The following is a 17705-nucleotide window of genomic DNA, read 5'->3' on the forward strand; positions in this document are numbered from 1 at the left end:
TTGTCAATCAAACGACCGGAATATCAGAAGTAAACTATTTCCAAATTGAGTGCTTTCGTCCTTATTAACCCAGGACTTCTTCAGAATGAATTAGTGAATTACAAACATCCCTTCAATATTCAAGCACAACTTGCAATTAATTAACTGTAAGCTGATAAAACAGCTTGATTTAAAGTGACAATACTATAAAAAAAACATTAAAACAGAACTTCTTACAAAACAAACGGATAAAATCCTTCTAAAATAAATATATTAACAACAACAAGATTTCCACTCCTAATAAAAGAATATAGTGTTGAATATAAAAAACACATAGCATTTTTAGCCAAAGACAAAATTAATGATCTCATTTTCAAAAGGTGTTAAATGGAACTCTGTTCATTCAGACCGGGTTTTTGAAAAGCATGTAATCTAAACTGCCACCTGACTTCACGTGCCTCTAATTTTACATTAATATTTCTCCTTCTTGGGTTATATTTTATTTGCTCTAAAACTACAAATTGGAACTTCTTAAAAACTTGTACACATAACAGAATGCTTGTATAACACATTTTACTCATTCTTTTTCCCTATTTCATACTTGTGTTCATAAATACATTTCCTAAGACTTCTCTCCGTTTTGTCCACATAAAAAGCTGGGCAAATAGAGCACTTGGTGAGATACACAACATACTTCCACTGGCAATTATCTTTACAAAATTCTAAAGAGCAGCACAGGTCATTTTCTAACACCAAGTTATTTGTTTCTAGAATATAAAAAGACTGTGAACACATTCCACATTTAACTGTTCCACCTTTAAATGTTCTTTTGTACCCAACCCTGTTTTCAAACCATTCTTTAAGGTTACACCCAGTTTTAAAACTAAATTTAGGTTATACCCCCTAATAACGGGAAAATATCAGGGTTGGGTCATAAAATGTTCCAGTTTCTTTTAATAATATTCATAATTTCACCTGTTGGGGGCAATGTTGTATTACCAAAGCCTTTTTGTAGTTGTTCCCACCTTTAATCTGTTTCCCAGAATCAAACTCAATATCTAACAGAGATTTATACCTTAAACCCCTCTGAGATTGGATGTAATTCCTTATTTCTCTTATCAAGTGGTCAGGGTAACCATTTTTAATGAACATGTCTTCTACTATGTCCAGTTCTTTAATCACATAATCAAACTGAGATGTCATTCTCACTATATGGATCACTGACACTTAACAATGTTCTTCTTTTGACTAAGGGGGTGGCAGCTGGCAAAATCCAAATAAGAATTACTAAAAGTACGTTTTCTGTAGACCATAGAGTTAAAACCTTTGTTAGTATATGCTATGAGAGTGTCCAAGTAGTTGATCTCATATTTGTTAAAACTGTAAGTAAACTTTAAAAAAAACTAGAGGTGTGATTCAAACAATTAATAAAATTCAGTATTCTTCCTCCAAGCCTCCCCATAAAATAAATATATCATCCAAAAAAAAACTAACATATAATTCTATGTTAGAAAAAACATTCCTATTTATAAACAGACTTGGTTTCCCAATCCACAAAAACCAGGCTAGCATAAATGGGGGCACATGAAGCCCCCATAGCTACCCCCTTGTTCTGCTTAAAAAGCTCACCTTCGAAGTAAATGTAATTGCAGTCCAAAACTATAGACATAAATTCTACCATAAGGTTCCCTATCATTAGAAAAAGATGTATAGTTTGTTATACTGTTGTGAAAAGATTCAAGTCCTCCTTCTTTTGGAATTATGGTAAATAAATATATTATGTCAATGCTTAAAAATCAGTTGACTTGAGCATAATTCACTTTTCAAGCTACCAAGAAAGTCCCAAGAATCTATGATCAAACGGAGTACTTTGTGGTAGACTGGTTTAAGCCACCTGCCTATAACTACTGCTAATGGGTGAGTTTTGGATCCTCTTGTTGCCACTATAGACCTAAACGGAGGGGGAGGGGGGTTCCACATTTTTGTGGATCTTTGGAATGCCAAAAATTGTGGGGATAATGGGTGTCTCTACTTTTAAAAACCTAAAAAATCTCATCTGATATCCTTTCATCAAGAAAAGTTCTTCAATAAATGAATCTATCACATGATAGGCAATGTTCACCTCGTTTATTGACACCTCTGAGTAAGTCTCACAATCATGCAAAATGTCATTCATTACCTCAGAGTAAGATGAAGCCACAAACAACACTAACCCCGACCTTTATCTGGCTTCATAATTCGGGTGTACTCATCATTCATCAAATTATTGAATAATTCTCTTTCTTCCCTACTAAAATTAGGAACGACTATTTCTTTTTAATAAAGTTGGCATATAGTTTGTATAAGTTGTCCTCAGTGGCTTTATCAAATACATGTAAAATTGGATGAAGTGGAGGATTAAAGGTGCTTTTCTTAGTCAATGTCTCTACACCAGATCTAAAATTGCTGTTACCACCAGAACATTTTTCATTAAAACACACCTTGAAGTTCAATTTCCTTGTGAAATATTTTGTTTCAAAGAGGGAATCTACTAAATCGAAGTTTTTTATGGGAACAAATTTCAAACCTTTTTGAAACAAGGAGAAGTAATTTTTTGTAATAGTCCTATTAGTGTAATTATATATGTGGAATCCTTTGAACGGAGACACTATTCCATCTGGTCTAGTAATTAATACTTCCTGTCCCCCCCTACTCCCCAGGGCCAGGGCATCTGTTGGTGTGACTCCTGACCTGAGTCCAATACTGTGGGTTCTGATTTTCTCTCCTCTTGGGGTATTGAGGCTTGTAAAAACCCTGTGTCTTATAGTTTCCATCCCTTATATACTGTTTAGATTGTCTAGAACAGATATAAAATATTGATATATGAAGTAGGGAAAAAGAATGAGAAAAATGCTGTATACAAGTATTCTGTTATGTGTACAAGTTTTAAGAAGTTCCAATTTTGGAACAAATAAAATATAACCTAAGAAGGGGAAATACTGATGTAAAATTAGAGGCACAAGAAGTTAGTTGGCAGTTTAGATTACATGCTTTTAAAAAACCCAGTCTGAATGATCAGAGTTCCATTTAACCCCTTTTGAAAATGATATCATTATGCACTTGAAAGGTCCACTACAACATTTGGCTTTGGCTAAAAAATGTGTGTTTTTTATATTCAGCACTATATAATTTTATTAGAAGTGGAAATCTTAGTGTTGTTAATATATTTATTTTAGAATGATTTTATCTATTTGTTTTGTTAGAACTTCTGTTTTAATGTTCCTTTTTATAGTACTGTCACTTTAAATCAAACTATTTTGTCAGCATATTGTTAATTAATCGTATTTGCATATTTAAGGAATATTCGTAATTCACTAATTCATTCTGAAGAAGTCCTGGCTTAATAAGGAAGAAAGCACTCTCAATCTATTTGGAAATAAAGTTTACCTCTGATATTCCAGTCATTTGGTTCGTTTAAGCTGCAAGCGTTATTTTCTTTCAAGTTTATAATACATAGCAAACATAATGTTACATATAACATGACGTGTTTATATCTGGCTAATGTCTCCTGCTGCCGGTGATGATCACTACCACAGCTACTGAGAAATAGTATCTCTAAAGTCCTAATACTGGTGTTTACAGCATAACAATGTTGACAATAATGAGAACTTTACCCAATGAAGTAATAACTTTCAACATGCACAAATACTAGACAGGTTTGCATTACAAAAGAATGTCCAAAGAAAGCAAGAATAAATTACCTTCTGACCAGGAAATCCAGAAGATCCCTGTAAAACAAAGAAAAACATTAAGATTCATGGGTATTTTCAGTATGACATTAATGAAACAAATACTGTTAATCTGGTAACTATTTAAAAGTAATCCTGACACTTGAACATGGATATCGTTGAGAGCTGGGAAGGGTAGGTGTGCATTTGGCTACATGGACAACTACAAAATTATGAATTAAGACAGTTCTGACCAAAGTAATCAACAAAGATGTGCTGTGACGTAAGCAAAGTAATTCTATACATAAATGCATTTTGACTTTGTCTTCTGCTGTCCAAAGTAACTCAAGTGAAGTCTTATTTAAGAATAGTTACTTTCAGTTGTTTGACACTATAGTCACTGGAGGCAGAACCTGAGATGCCACAGGCAAGTGCCCCCTTAACTCTACAATTTACAAGTAACTACCAGTTGAGTGTTTTCTGCAGATATACACAACAACAGCAAAAAAGGATGGGGTGCACTGTTGCAATGAGACTCTCAGCCTTGATACAAACTATAATCAAGTCAGCCAGAATGCTGAGCCAACTTACATTTCCCACTCCCTTCCTATGCTTGTTTTCCTTAGGTACTCCTTGCACAGTGCTTCAGAAGCCTGCCTATAGTCAGACATCTGAATTGTCTGGCTTAATACCCATACAGTAAATAACAACACATTATGCTGTAGTGGGGACCAGAGGCATTCACAACTGCTAACCTCTGGTACTCAGTACAAATCAAACACTGCAAATTTTGAATTGTACACATATTAATAATAAAACATCTTCACTCTGATTTACTTAGCATTTGAAATCATACTGACAAGATGTACAAGGATTCTTTGAAGCACATTGGTCTGAGGAGTAATTCTCCAACAGGCTTATGAAGAAAATGCCAATAACTTGAACAAATCCGCATTTGCCTAATTGGTCCTTTTTTAATTTAAATTCTAAATTAAATACTACTTATTCTGAAATATGCTAGCTTCAGAGTTATTACATTTATTAACGGGAGTAGTGGGGGAAATGAATATGGAAAGCTTTGCTTCTGCTGTTTTTTTAATTTTCCTCCTGTTTCAGGAAAACCAAACATTTTTTTAAGCAAGAAACATCTTTGCCTGGCCTATGTCATAAGTGACAGTTCAATAATCATACATTTATCTAAATAAAAACAAACCATATTAACATATTTTCAGTTGCAAACATTATACATAACATATAATCTTCTATGCAGTCATTTTCAGTCAGACATTACATAGCTCATAACTCCTGCCTTCTCTTAAACCTCACTCCTCCTTCAAAATGTTATTCTGCACATTTAGTTCCCAAAATTCCCATTTTTTCTATGTAATCTGCTCCTGCTTTTTTCTAAAGATTCCACTTCCAGTTCTTTTATCTCTGTTACTACATTTACTATTTTAGTATGGTTGGTTTAGACATTGATTCCAAGGAAAACCAATAATTTTGTCCAATTGTGAAATTTTCTGATTCAAATTACACCATCCAAGGAACTTTGTGGTAGATCCCAATATGACCAGCCAGAAATTACTAAATTTACTGAAATCACTTTCTGCAGTGTTTTGAAGACATTTAGGGCTTATCTGCTTTATGACTTTGGAAGCATAAATACCACTAATAGTCATAAATAGGAAAATGTCATGCTAGAGTTAATACTTCATTGCTACATAGCTAGGTATACACTCCGACTATTAGCATATTCTTCAAATCAAAAAAGCAAATCTCCGTGGTATCCCTGAAGTCTCAAACAACCCACTAAACTAAATACAGTGGGCCCAAAAACAGAACAGCGTAAGAAACTTCTCTGTGTGGAAGATTTGCAATCCATATATATCTAGTTAATCACTGTATGTTAATCAGATCAGATAATGGTAGTAGAAGTAGTGAAAATAAACTCATACAGTCAAAAAATAATAAAAAGTATATAACTTGAAATATTATACAGAATTACTAAGTATTCAAAAGTAATCCAAGCAGGGTAGACAGTCTGTTTCCATTTGAAAATTCTTTACTAAGTACACAGACCATATTCTTCAAATCCCATCCTCCAGGACCCACTAAGCACTTTCCAGTACTTAACAAGTACTACATCAGTATATTCCAAATAAAACTGCTATAATGGAGCTTAAGAAAATTCTGGGAGAAATAATCAGTTTTCAGCAAGGAATATTACTTATAGGTGGGGACTGGAATTTGATTTGCAGCAGCGAAGATGTGTGTGGGGGGCCCAGAAGAGAAAGTATAACAAAGGAGGGTAGAATTTTGAAGAAATTTATGAAAATATTTGGCATGAAAGATGTGAATTCAATAATAGGAGTTCAGAGTGAATTTACATAATATTCCCCAAGATATAAAAACTGGGCTAGGTTAGACTGAATTTACATTTCACAGGAACATGCATATTTAACTGAAGTTTTTGATATGCACCCAAAAAGTACTTCACATTATGCACCAATAACGAAAATAAAAACACGGGGTAATGAAATAAAAATGAGACACTGGTGCTTTCCCACCTATCTGTTGAAAAAAAGAGTAATTTAAAGAATGGACAGTGGAGATTATTCAGGAGCTATTTGTCAGGATAGAAATTTCTCCTGAAAATATATCTAGGGAGTAAGATAAAATTAAGATGAAATTTAAAAATAGGGTGGCAGTAAAAGAAAGGGAGCTAAGGTTAAAAAGTAACAATAAATATTAGAGGGGCTGACAAATGTTAAACTATTGCAGAATAGGGGGAATCTCACAAAACAAGAAGAAGATCGTGTAGAATGCTAAGCAGAAAGTAAGGGATTACCTCAATAATATGCATGAGTTTAGAAAGATTGCTGTTAAGCAACTGTTTTGTGATAATAACACTAGAGCACAAAACTTTTACCACAACTCACTCAACAGAAAGCAAAATAGCGGTCACCAAGCTTAGGAAGCATATAGCAGGATATTCTGTAGAAATATTAGAAATATTTCACAAATTCTACGAAAGTCTGTATAAAGCAGAGAAATATAGAAATCAATAAAAGATACAACTGGAAATGTTTATGAAAGAATTAAATATACCAAGGTTAGATATAGATGAGGCTCAATTACTAATGGTTAGGATAGGAGGAGATGAGACAAACACTGTGCTGTATAACCAATCTACAGGAAAGTCCCCAGGAATATAAAGTATTCCTGTAAAGGTTTGGAAGCTAGGAGGGAAAAAAACTGATACGGATCTGGAAGGTTTTGTTTAACAGTATTTTAAGAGAAGGAGAAGCACCAACATCCTGGAAGAAAGCGGTGGTAGCTGTAATACCTAAAGAGGGCAAGGATCCTTCAGATCCAGCTACATACATGCCTATTTCAATACTAAACCATTATTATAAAGTGTTTATGTCTATAATGGCTAAAAGAATGGCAAACGTACTGCTAAAATTGATAGATATGTATCATTGTGGTTTTGTGGAGGGGAGGCAAACATTTGACAACATTAACAGAACAATGATGATCAAGAGGGAAGCAGAATGTAAGAAAACACCATTGTTGTTTGTGGGTCTTGATGCAGAGAAAGCATTTGACAGAGTAAGCTGTGACTTTATAAGCAGGGCAATTGAAGCATTTGCATTTAGGAGGATATATGAGGGATCGGAGGCGAAAATTAAAGTGTGTGTGGTCCTCTCTGATAATTTCTGCTTCAGCAGGGGAACCAGGCAGGGGTGCCCTCTTTCCACTTTATTTGCATTATATTTAGAACCTTTGGCAAAGAAAATAAGGGACTCAGAAATTCAAGGATATAATCAGTATGGTAGTTGAGAAAAGCTGGCTTGTTTTGCAGATGATATTATCTTATATCTGACAAAACCAGAAAGAGACATTACATTGTTGTGGAACATTTTGAGGCAGTTTCAAATCTTTTCAGAATACAAAATTAATGAAGATAAACAAAGGCAATAGTGGTAAATTACAAACCCACATATGAATTGGTTCAGCAATATCCATACTTACAGGGACATGATAAAATTAAGTATTTAGGAATATGGATTAAAAATTATTCTTGTGTGGCAGCTAAGGATATGTGGGAAGAGACTACACAAAAAAGGTAATACAGTAAGATACAAGCAGTTAAAATGTTTTTATAGTTCCTTTAGTCTTATATACAAGTAAAGCATATTTTTATCAACCAGAGAAGTTGTGGATGGCAATTAATAAAGAGCTGAATGACTTTATCTGGATGGGAAAGATGGCAAGAGTCAAATGGAATAAGCTGATTCTTCCAGTAGAACAGGGCATATTGAGATTACCCGAATTGAAAGGTTACTTCAGAGCTACACAGCTAAAGCTCCTATACATAACATGAGCAGCAAAAGTGCAGTTGTGTACACTTACCATAAATATAGATGTTCAAGTGTATTCGCTGCTGCAGTCATCACACTTGGGTTATCTGCCTGCAGGTAGTCCTCAGTCGGTCCGAATACCAGAGTCTTGGGATTTCTGCTTCGGATGCTGTCTCCTCTTCCATGATGTCAGGTCATCAGGGGGTATAAAACAGCAGCCGACGCCATTACATCAGTTTTTCTTGCACCAAATGCCAGGAGTCCCCAAAATAGGAAGCTATTACATGGTGTGGAACACCTCCAGTAAAAAGTAAATACCCCTGCCATAAAATACGGCCAAAAGAAAATAGGTAGAAAGTATGGTAGAAAGTAGAGGGAGGGAAACCAGGACTGCAACAGTGAATACACTTGAACATCTACATTTATGGTAAGTGTACACAACTGTACTATGTTCTTCATGTTTCACTGTTGCAGTCATCACACTTGGGTTGATTCCCAAAGCTGAGGAAGGGTGGAGGCAGTCAAGAAGTGTTAGGGCTGGCTAGCAGGTCTTGTAAGACTGCTGTAGCAAATCCAGCTCTGGATTTAGAAAAGATAGGTAAGTTGTAATGCTTTGTGAAGGTGTGTAGAGAACTCCAGATTTCAGCTTCCAGGATGTCCTTGGTAGGGACTTGCCTGTAAAATGCTGTAGAGGTTGAGGTAGCCCTAGTGGAGTGGGTTGTGATCCCCTGTGGGGTAGGTTTTCCATGGTGTTTGTAGCAGAAATGGATGCAGTTTGCTATCCACTTGGAAATGGTTTGCTCTGAAATGGCCTTGCCCTCTGCCCCTGTAGCAAAGCTGACTAGCATCTGGTCAGATTTTCTGACAGGTTTTGTTCTGTCAAGGTAGAACCTGAGCTGTCTGTGCACGTCCAAGGAGTGCAGGATCCTTTCCCCTTTACTCTGAGGATTAGGGAAAAAGGTTGACAAATGAATGAATTGGTTTAAAGCCACACTGGATACCACCTTGGGAAAAAATGATGGATTAGTCTTGAGGGAAACACTGCCAGCATGGAAAATAATGAAAGGTTCCACAGCCATTAGTACCTGTAACTCAGACACTCTTCTTGCTGAAGTGATGGCTAAAAGTAAGGCTGTTTTCCAAGAGAGGAATTTTAACTCTGCTGAAGCAGCAGGTTCAAAAGGGGGAAGCATGAGCTTCTCCAGTACAAAGTTAAGGTCCCAGGCCGAGGTGGGAGCTCTCCTAGGGGGGCCTTAAGTTGTTAGCTCCTCTCAGGAACTGTTTGATGAAGGGGTGAGAAAAGAGATAAGGCTCAGTATTATAATGAGCTGAGACGGCAGAGGCATGAATCTTAATGGATGAGAAGGATAGGCCTCTTTGGAGCAGCTCTGCTAGGTAATCCAGGATTTGAGGTAAGGTGGGCATGGCTGTGTCCTTTCCTTGAGACTGACTCCAAGAACAACACCTTTTCCACTTTTCAGAATAGGATTTGCTAGTACTAGGCCTTCTGGCTTCAAGGATGACATCCAACACCTGTTTGCTGAGGGTTGCAGGTGTTTTATTCAGGGGATATGCCAGGCTGCAAGGTTTAGGGTTTGCAGCTGTGGATGCAAAATCTGTCCCTCCTGCTGGGATAGCAGGGGGGGGTCTGATGTAGGTGCCGGGGTGGCACTGCCGTCAGACTGCAGAGGAGTGGGTACCAGTGCTGGCATGGCCAGTTTGGGGCAATAAGTATTGTCCTTGGCCTGTCTTGTATGATCTTGAGTAGTACTTTTGAGAGGAGGGGCAGAGGAGGAAAGGCATAAATTGAGAGGCTTTCCCATGAAAAGGATAGGGCATCCACCTTCCATGCTTTTCTGTGAGGATTTCTGGTGCAAAATTTGCTCAATTGATGGTTTTGGGGGGAGGCAAAGAGGTCCACCTCTGTTGTCCCCCACCTCTGGATTAGAAGTTTGAATGAGTTGGGTTCCAGTTTCCACTCGTGTGGGTCCAGTAGATTTCTGCTTAAGTCATCTGCCAGTGAATTTTGTTTGCCTGGCAGGAATTGAGCTTGTAGGTGCACTTGGTTGCTCAAGGCTGTGTTCCATAGGGCCATGGCTAACCTGCAGAGTGGGTAGGAATGAGTTCCCCCCTGCTTGTTTATGTACCACATAACTGTGGTGTTGTCTGTCTTTATCAGGAGCTGTCCTGGAAGGATAAGGTACTTGAAGGCTGTCAGAGCATTCTGTACAGCTAACATCTCTTTTTGATTTACATGCAGGGGGATTTGTCTTGGGCTCCATTTGCCTTGAATGCATTTGCCTGCCATGTAAGCCCCCCCATGCATAGTCTGATACGGCTGTTGTCAGGGTTTGGGCAGTGAGAGGCTGAGTGAAAGGAAGTCCCTTGTTGTGGTTAAGGAACTCTGCCCTTAGACAAGGTATGATAGGAATCATTCTTTCCAGGTCCTGAGAATGTTGGCACCAGAGACTTTTTAAGTACCACTAAAGTTTCTTCATATGCAGTCTTGCATATGGAATTAGCAGAATGCATGAGGCCATGAACCCTAGGGCTTGCAGTATTTTCCTTGCAGAAAGCTGGGTTTTGGTGGCCATTAGTTTGAAGTAGTTTGTCAGATAGATCTGTTTTTCTGGAGTGAGAAATGCCATCTGGGAAGTTGTGTTCAAGCTTACTCCCAGGAATACAATCTTTTGACTGGGCACCATTTGGGATTTCTTTTCATTGATGGTGTACCCCAGTGAAGTTAGGAGTCTCTTTACAAATACCAGGTGCTGAAGTAGCAATTCCTGACTGTCCGCCTGAATCAGGCAATCATCCAAATATGGGTAAATTTGAATATTTCTCTGCCTGCAGTATGCAGTGGCTGGAGCCAGGCACTTTGTGAATACTCTGGGTGCAGTAGATAAGCCAAATAGAAGTGCAGAGAACTGATAGTGCATAGAGCCTGCCCTGAAACGTAGGTATTTCCTGCAAGACTCCCTTATGGGGATGTGCAAATAAGCTTCTTTTAAGTCTAGGGTGACTAACCGTGCATCCTTGGCTAGCATAGGAAGGAGCTGCTGCAGTGTAAGCATTTGGAATTTTGGTACCTCCAGAAAGGTGTTGAGAATTGACAGATCCAGGATAGGGCGCCAAGAGCTCTCTTTTCTGGGCACCAGGAACAGTCTGGAGTAAAAACTCTGTCCCCTTTGTTCTACTGCAACAGGTTGAATAGCCCTGACATTGAGAAGGGAAAGTTAATGTTTTTGAGCCTCTGCCCACTGGTTTGGAGGAAGGTCTGGCAACCCACTTGGGGTTGGCAGTGAGTAGATGTAGAATCTGTATCCCTGGGATACAATGTTTAGAACCCATCAGTCCTGAGTAATGGAGATCCAGTTGTTTGCATGAAGGGCGGGTTTTCCTCCTAGGGGTGCAGGTACCTGGGCATGGCTGGGAAGGAAGACTGAAAAGTCATTGTGAACTTTTTCCATGGGGGGGTGGCTTGCCACTCCCTGTTGTTGAGGTGGGAGCACTCCATTGTTTAGATCTCTACATACCCTGAGACTGTAGACTTCGTGGTCTGTTTCCCCTGGGTTTGGACTGAGAAGGCCAGGGAGGGACTGGAAAGGACCAGTTTTTAGAAGGCCAATGCCTACTGAATCTAGGTGGCTGCACCTGTAAGAAATCTTTAACAGTTTGCATAGATTTAGCTTTTTCCTCCATATTGTTAAGAACTTCTTCTGCTTTTATGCCAAACAAACAATCTTGACTTAATGGAGCATCTAGTAATTTTGCTTTGACATGGTTTGGCAAGATTTGTTCCTTCAGCCAAGCATGCCTTCTCAGTACAGACCCAGTGACAACAGCCCTGCAAGATGCTTCTAAGGCATCAAACCCACACTGCAAAGTATGTTTACTAATATGGTTTGCAGAATGCATTAACTCTTGTAAATCTTTATTTTCTGCACAATCTGGAAGTAACAACATGTTTTGTTTAATTAGTTCCACAATATGTTGCTGGTACTTCAACATGTGAAACTGGTAATTCAAAGCCCTGATGGCAAGAGTTGCAGTGGTATATACCTTCTTACCCCATCTGTCTAAAGCTCTAGAATCTCTGTCCGAAGGGGTAGGGTTTTTGGCTGTAGTAGCCTTAATGCCTTTAAGTCCCTGGAAAATGGTCTCTGGATCCGCAGTAGGATTCTTAAAGAGAAATTTGTGAGAATCAGGTACTCTGTAGTACATATCAGGTTTTCTAGGAGCTGGTGGTAAGGTGTCAGGAGTAAGACTGAATTACATGAGGACATCATCCACAATATCCAGCATAGGCAGTATAGCTAGAGGCCTGTGCTGAGGCAAGTCTAAAAATTCTTGGAGTCTCTTTCTGGACTGAGGATAGTCTTGGCATTCCCAGCAGAAATGCTCTCTTAAGGTATGCAAGGTTTCACCACAATCTTCTGGAGGGGGGGCAGACAGAATGGAATCCTCTGCATTTGAATCCTCATAGGTAGATGGGGATCAGAGTCATTGGACTCATGGTCTGTAGAATCAGAACAAAATTCCATTTTTTTGTCTTTAAGGCAGGGAAGGCTGGCTTCCCCTAATTAGAGTAATAATGTATTCAGCCATTTTAAGCATTTGTTTCTGTGGCATGGGAGCTTGAGCATGCACTTCAGTCATCGGTTTTCTAGGCGTAGTGTGAACTCTGGCCCTGAGAAACACAGTAGTTTTAGTCAAAAACGAAGTTGTCGGTTTAATACGAACATGAGAAGGTCGAAATACACCCTCAGAAGCCGGTGCCTGCACTGTGGCTCTGGACCCATCCAAGGTAGAGACATCTGCAAGTTCCATAGTCTAAGAAGCATCTCGTGGCACACCGGACTCCGAATTGGTCTCAACAGAGGCCTGCAAATCTGTAGACGCAGGTATCAGGGGCTGCGAAGGTGCCTCACTAAGTACCGGCTGACTGGCGACCACCTTAATGGAAGCGTTGGCAGTTTTGGACCTATGCGGTCTGTCTCTGTCTTTATCCTTACATTTTTTCAGAAGATCGGTAGTTGGATGGCTTATCGAAGCCAGTTCGGAATACGGAGAACGAGAGCGAAAGAATTTAGTGACAAAGATAGCCCAATGATGAATAGTTTGGGCATTAAACAAGGCACAAAACTGGCAGCAAGGGATGTCGTGGTCTGGGTCTAAACAGGTGACACAGTAAGAATGAAAATCTCTGTGACTTATTTGCTTTCCACAGGCAAGACAATTGTTAACTTTTTCTGACATCGGTTAGAGCAAGAAAAAAGGATCCCCAATGGGGTACTTAGCTTTAGAAGACTTCAGGTTTGAAACTCGAAAAACAAAAATTTCAGGTTGCAGCCCACCGGCACTTGAGAACTGCTTCTGCTTTGGGCTCCTACGCGGCAAGAAAAGCTGATGTAATGGCATCAGCTGCATATTTTATACCCATGACGACCTGACATCATGGAAGAGGAGACAGCATCCGACGTAGAAATATGAAGACTCTGGTATTCGGGCCGACTGAGGGCTACCTGCAGGCAGATAACCCAAGTGTGATGACTGCAACAGTGAAACACGAAGAACATCTACCATTCAAATGGGAAAGGGAAGACCATGAAACAGGAGGGAAGCTCAAGAAACAAGGAGAGACTTGGATTTTGAATGCAGGCCTTTAAGGAGAATAACAATAATCATACAGAATATTATATCCATAAAGTAGTAGAAAATATCCTAAAAAAGTACAGTTGTGTACACTTACCATAAATGCAGATGTTCCAGTGTATTCACTGTTGTAGTCATTACACTTGGGTTATCCTGCTGGCAGGCTACCCTCAGTCGGCCTGAATTCCAAAGTCTAGGTCCGGCGTCGGTTGCTGTCGCCTCCTCCCTGACGTCAGTGCGCCAGGGGTATAAAAGATGCAGCCGACTCCATTTTCTTCAGTTTTTCTTGCCCCAGATGTCAGGTGCCCCCAAAAGGGTAGGTTAAAATATGCCAATAAAACATGCATGCACCAAAATACATATGTCATACCTTCATCTACAAGCAAATACACCACAGAGGTTGTATAGATTAGAGAATTGCAGATAAGTTCCAGCAAAGATAAGGGGGATGGAGGGTGGGTAATCTGGACTGCAACAGTGAAAACACTCGAACATCTACATTTATGGTAGGTGTACACAACTGTACTATGTTCTTCGTGTTTCACTGTTGCAGTCATTACACTTGGGTTGAATCCCAAAGCTATGGTTGGGAGGCTGGAGCTAAATAGCATTAGGAGTGGTTATGAGGCCCTGCAAAACTGCAGTAGCAAAGTCTGCCCTGGATTTAGAGTAGAGTGGTAGATGATAGTGCTTTGTAAAGGTGTGCACTGAACTCCAGGTAGCAGCCTCTAAAATGTTTTTGGTTGGTACTCCCCTGAGGAAGGCTGCTGAAGTGGCTGCTGCTCTGGTTGAATGTGGCCTAATACCCTTAGGCACTGGCTTGCCATGTTGTGAATAGCAGAAACGAATGCAGTGGCCTATCCACTTTGAAATAGTCTGCTTAGAGATAGCCTTTCCTTGTGATCCTGCAGCATATGCCACTAGTAGTTGCTCAGTCTTTCTGAAAGCTTTGGTTCTGTTCAAATAGAAGCACAGCTGTCTGTGTATGTCCAAAGAATGCAGAATTCTCTCCCCCTTATTCTGTGGGTTTGGATAAAAAGTAGGCAGATGAATAGTTTGGTTAAGGGCCACACTGGACACTACCTTAGGCATAAATGTCAGGTTTGTCCTCAGAGAAACCCTATCTGGATAAAAAATGATAAAAGGTTCCAAAGCCATGAGTGCCTGTAGCTCTGAGACTCGTCTTGCAGAGGTTATTGCTAGGAGCAGAGCTGTTTTCCAAGATAAAAATTTGATATCAGCTGCAGCGGCTGGCTCAAAAGGGGGCAGAGTGAGTTTTTCCAAAACATAATTGAGGTCCGATTGCAGGTATTGGTGATCTCCTTGGAGGCCTTAAGTTTTTGGCTCCTCTGAGGTACTGCCTTAACAAAGGATGAGAAAAGATTGGTGGCTCTGTATTGTAATGAACCGAAATGGCAGAGGCATGAATTTTAATTGATGAAAAGGATAGGCCTTTGTCCAACATCTCAGTTAAGTATTGCAAAATCTGAGGAATATTTGGTACTGCTGTGTCAATTACAGACTCTCTTCCATTTTCCAGCATAAGATTTTCTAGTACTAGGCCTCCTGGCCTCCAAAATGACATCCATCACTGCTTTAGTGAGAGGTGTGTTTTGTATGACTACATTATCCGCCATGCTGCCAGATTTAAGGTCTTGAGTTGGCTGTGCAGGATCTGATTGTTTTGTTGGGACAGTAGATGAGGTATTTGAGGTAAGGTCCAGGCTGGGCATTGAGGCAAGTTCCTTAGGATTGGATACCAGTACTGGCGGGGTCAGTCTGGGGCAATGAGTATCATTTTTGGCTTCTCTTGTTTGACCTTTAGGAGTACCTTGGGGAGGAGATGCAGTGGAGGAAAGGCATATACTGTTAAGTTTTTCCAGCTGAAAGATAGGGCATCCACTTTCCATGCTTGTCTGTGATAAGTCCTTGTGCAGAATCTCTTTAGTTGGCAGTTGTGGGGAGAGGCAAATCGGTCTAAGTCCGGGCATCCCCATTTCCTTGTTATCATGTTGAAGACTTGTGGATCCAATTTCCACTCGTCGGGATCCATGAGGTTTCTGCTTAGTTTGTCTGCCAGAGTATTTATCTTTCCTGGCAGGAATTGTGCCTGCAGATGTACTTGGTAAGTCAATGCTGTGTCCCACAAAGTCATGGCTAGTCTGCAGAGGGGGTAAGAATGAGTGCCTCCCTGCTTGTTTATATACCACATGACCGTGGTGTTGTCTGTCTTTATCAGTAGTTGTCCCAGATGAAGTAGGTCCTTGAAGGCTGTCAGGGCATTCTGAACAGCTAGCATCTCTTTTTGATTGATAAGTAGATACATTTGGTTGGCGGACCATGTGCCTTGAATACATCTTCCTGCCATGTGGGCCTCCCAGGCATAATCTGATGCATCCGTTGTTAATGTCTGCCTGGCTGGGGGTAAGGTGAATGGCTGTCCCTTGTTCTGGTGACAGGCCTTCGCCCACCATCAAAACTCCTGTTGCAGGCAGGGAATGAGAGTAATTATTGTTTCCAGGCTGTGGCAATGCTGAGTCCAAACACTTTTTAGGTACCATTGAAGTTTCCTTATATGCAGTCTTGCATATGGAATTAGTAGAATGCAGGATGCCATGAAGCCCAAAGCCTGCAGTATTTTTCTTGCAGATAACTGGGCCTTTGTCGCCAACAGTTTGAAATAGGTAGTCAGTTGCCTTTGTTTGTCTGTCGTGAGATAAGCCATCTGAGCAGTTGTATTTAAGCTTGCACCCAGGAATATTATCTCGAGAGGGTACTAGTTTTGATTTCTGTTCGTTGACTGTGTACCCTTGGCATGGTAGTAATCTCTTTAGAAACGCCAGATGCTGTAGTAGAATGTCCTTGTTCTCTGCTTGTATGAGGCAGTCGTCCAAGTAAGGATATATTTGTATTCCTCTTTGTCTGCAGAATGCAATTACTGGTGCCAGGGTCTTTGTGAAGACCCTGGGAACAGTAGATAAGCCAAAGGGCAGTGCAGAGAATTGTTAGTGCATTGAGCCAGCTTTGAATCTGAGGTATCTTCTGCATGTTTGTCTGATTGGGACATGCAGGTATGCCTCTTTTAGGTCTAAAGTCACAAGCCAAGCCTTCTTGCCCAGCATGGGCAGAAGCTGCTGTAAAGTTAACATTTTGAATTTTGGTATATCCAGATATGTGTTTAGAATAGATAGGTCCAGTACTGGTCTCCAGGCTTTGTCCTTTCTGGGTACCAAGAACAGTCTTGACTAAAATCCTTGTCCCTGCTCTTGCTCTGGTACTTGTTGAATGGCCCTCATGTCCATGAAGGATGAGACTTGTTTTTGTGCCTCTGCCCATTGGTTTTTTGGTAGGTCTGGCCAACCAATTGCCCTTGGCAGGGTATGAAAGTGAAACTTGTAGCCCTGTGACGCTATGTCTAAGACCCATTTGTCCTGGGTTATTATGTGCCAATTTTGAGAAAATAGTGCTAGTTTTCCCCCTAAAGGTGCTGACAGAAGATAAGTGCTTGGCGCAGGCAGGGGGAAGTCATTGGGACTGTTTCCTGTAAGGCTGTGATTTGTCTTCTCCACTTTTGGAGGTAGAAGCACTCCATTGTTTAGACCTGTATGAACCTTGGGGCTGGGATGTGCCTCTTGGGCGTCTGTATCTGCCTCTTTGTGGTCTGTCTGACACTGGAAAGGACCAATTCTTTGTAGGCCAGTGTCTGCTAAATCTTGGAGGTTGTACCTGTAAGAAATCCTTGACTGTTTGCATAGATTTAGCTTTGTCCTCCATTTTCTTTAACACCTCTTCTGCTTTAACACCAAACAAAGTATCATGCTGTAATGGAGCATCTAATAATTTTGCTTTAACATGATATCCCACGGTGGTGGTGCTGCGGTAGTGTTGTCGCCTCACAGTAAGACACTGTCTGGTTCGATTCTCAGCTAGAGCGTCTTCTGCATGGAGACATGCATGAATGGGTGTACCTTCATTGAAGGTTGTGCATCAGAGCTGGTAA

General features: G+C 40.2%; 1 protein-coding gene across 4 annotated transcripts in view; it reads right to left on the reverse strand.

The window, feature by feature from the left end:
* COL4A5 (collagen type IV alpha 5 chain) overlaps positions 1-17705 on the reverse strand; it is a 3591008-nt gene that overhangs the window by 2378978 nt on the left and 1194325 nt on the right. For all 4 annotated transcript variants that reach the window (XM_044057208.1, XM_044057205.1, XM_044057207.1 and 1 more), the window contains exon 9: positions 3720-3746. In XM_044057208.1, coding sequence (XP_043913143.1) covers positions 3720-3746 — 27 coding nt within the window. The remainder of the gene's footprint in view (positions 1-3719; positions 3747-17705) is intronic.

Source organism: Protopterus annectens, chromosome 15.part0 (genome assembly GCF_019279795.1).
Source record: "Protopterus annectens isolate FY-2018-M chromosome 15.part0, PAN1.0, whole genome shotgun sequence".
Lineage (NCBI taxonomy): Eukaryota > Metazoa > Chordata > Ceratodontiformes > Protopteridae > Protopterus > Protopterus annectens.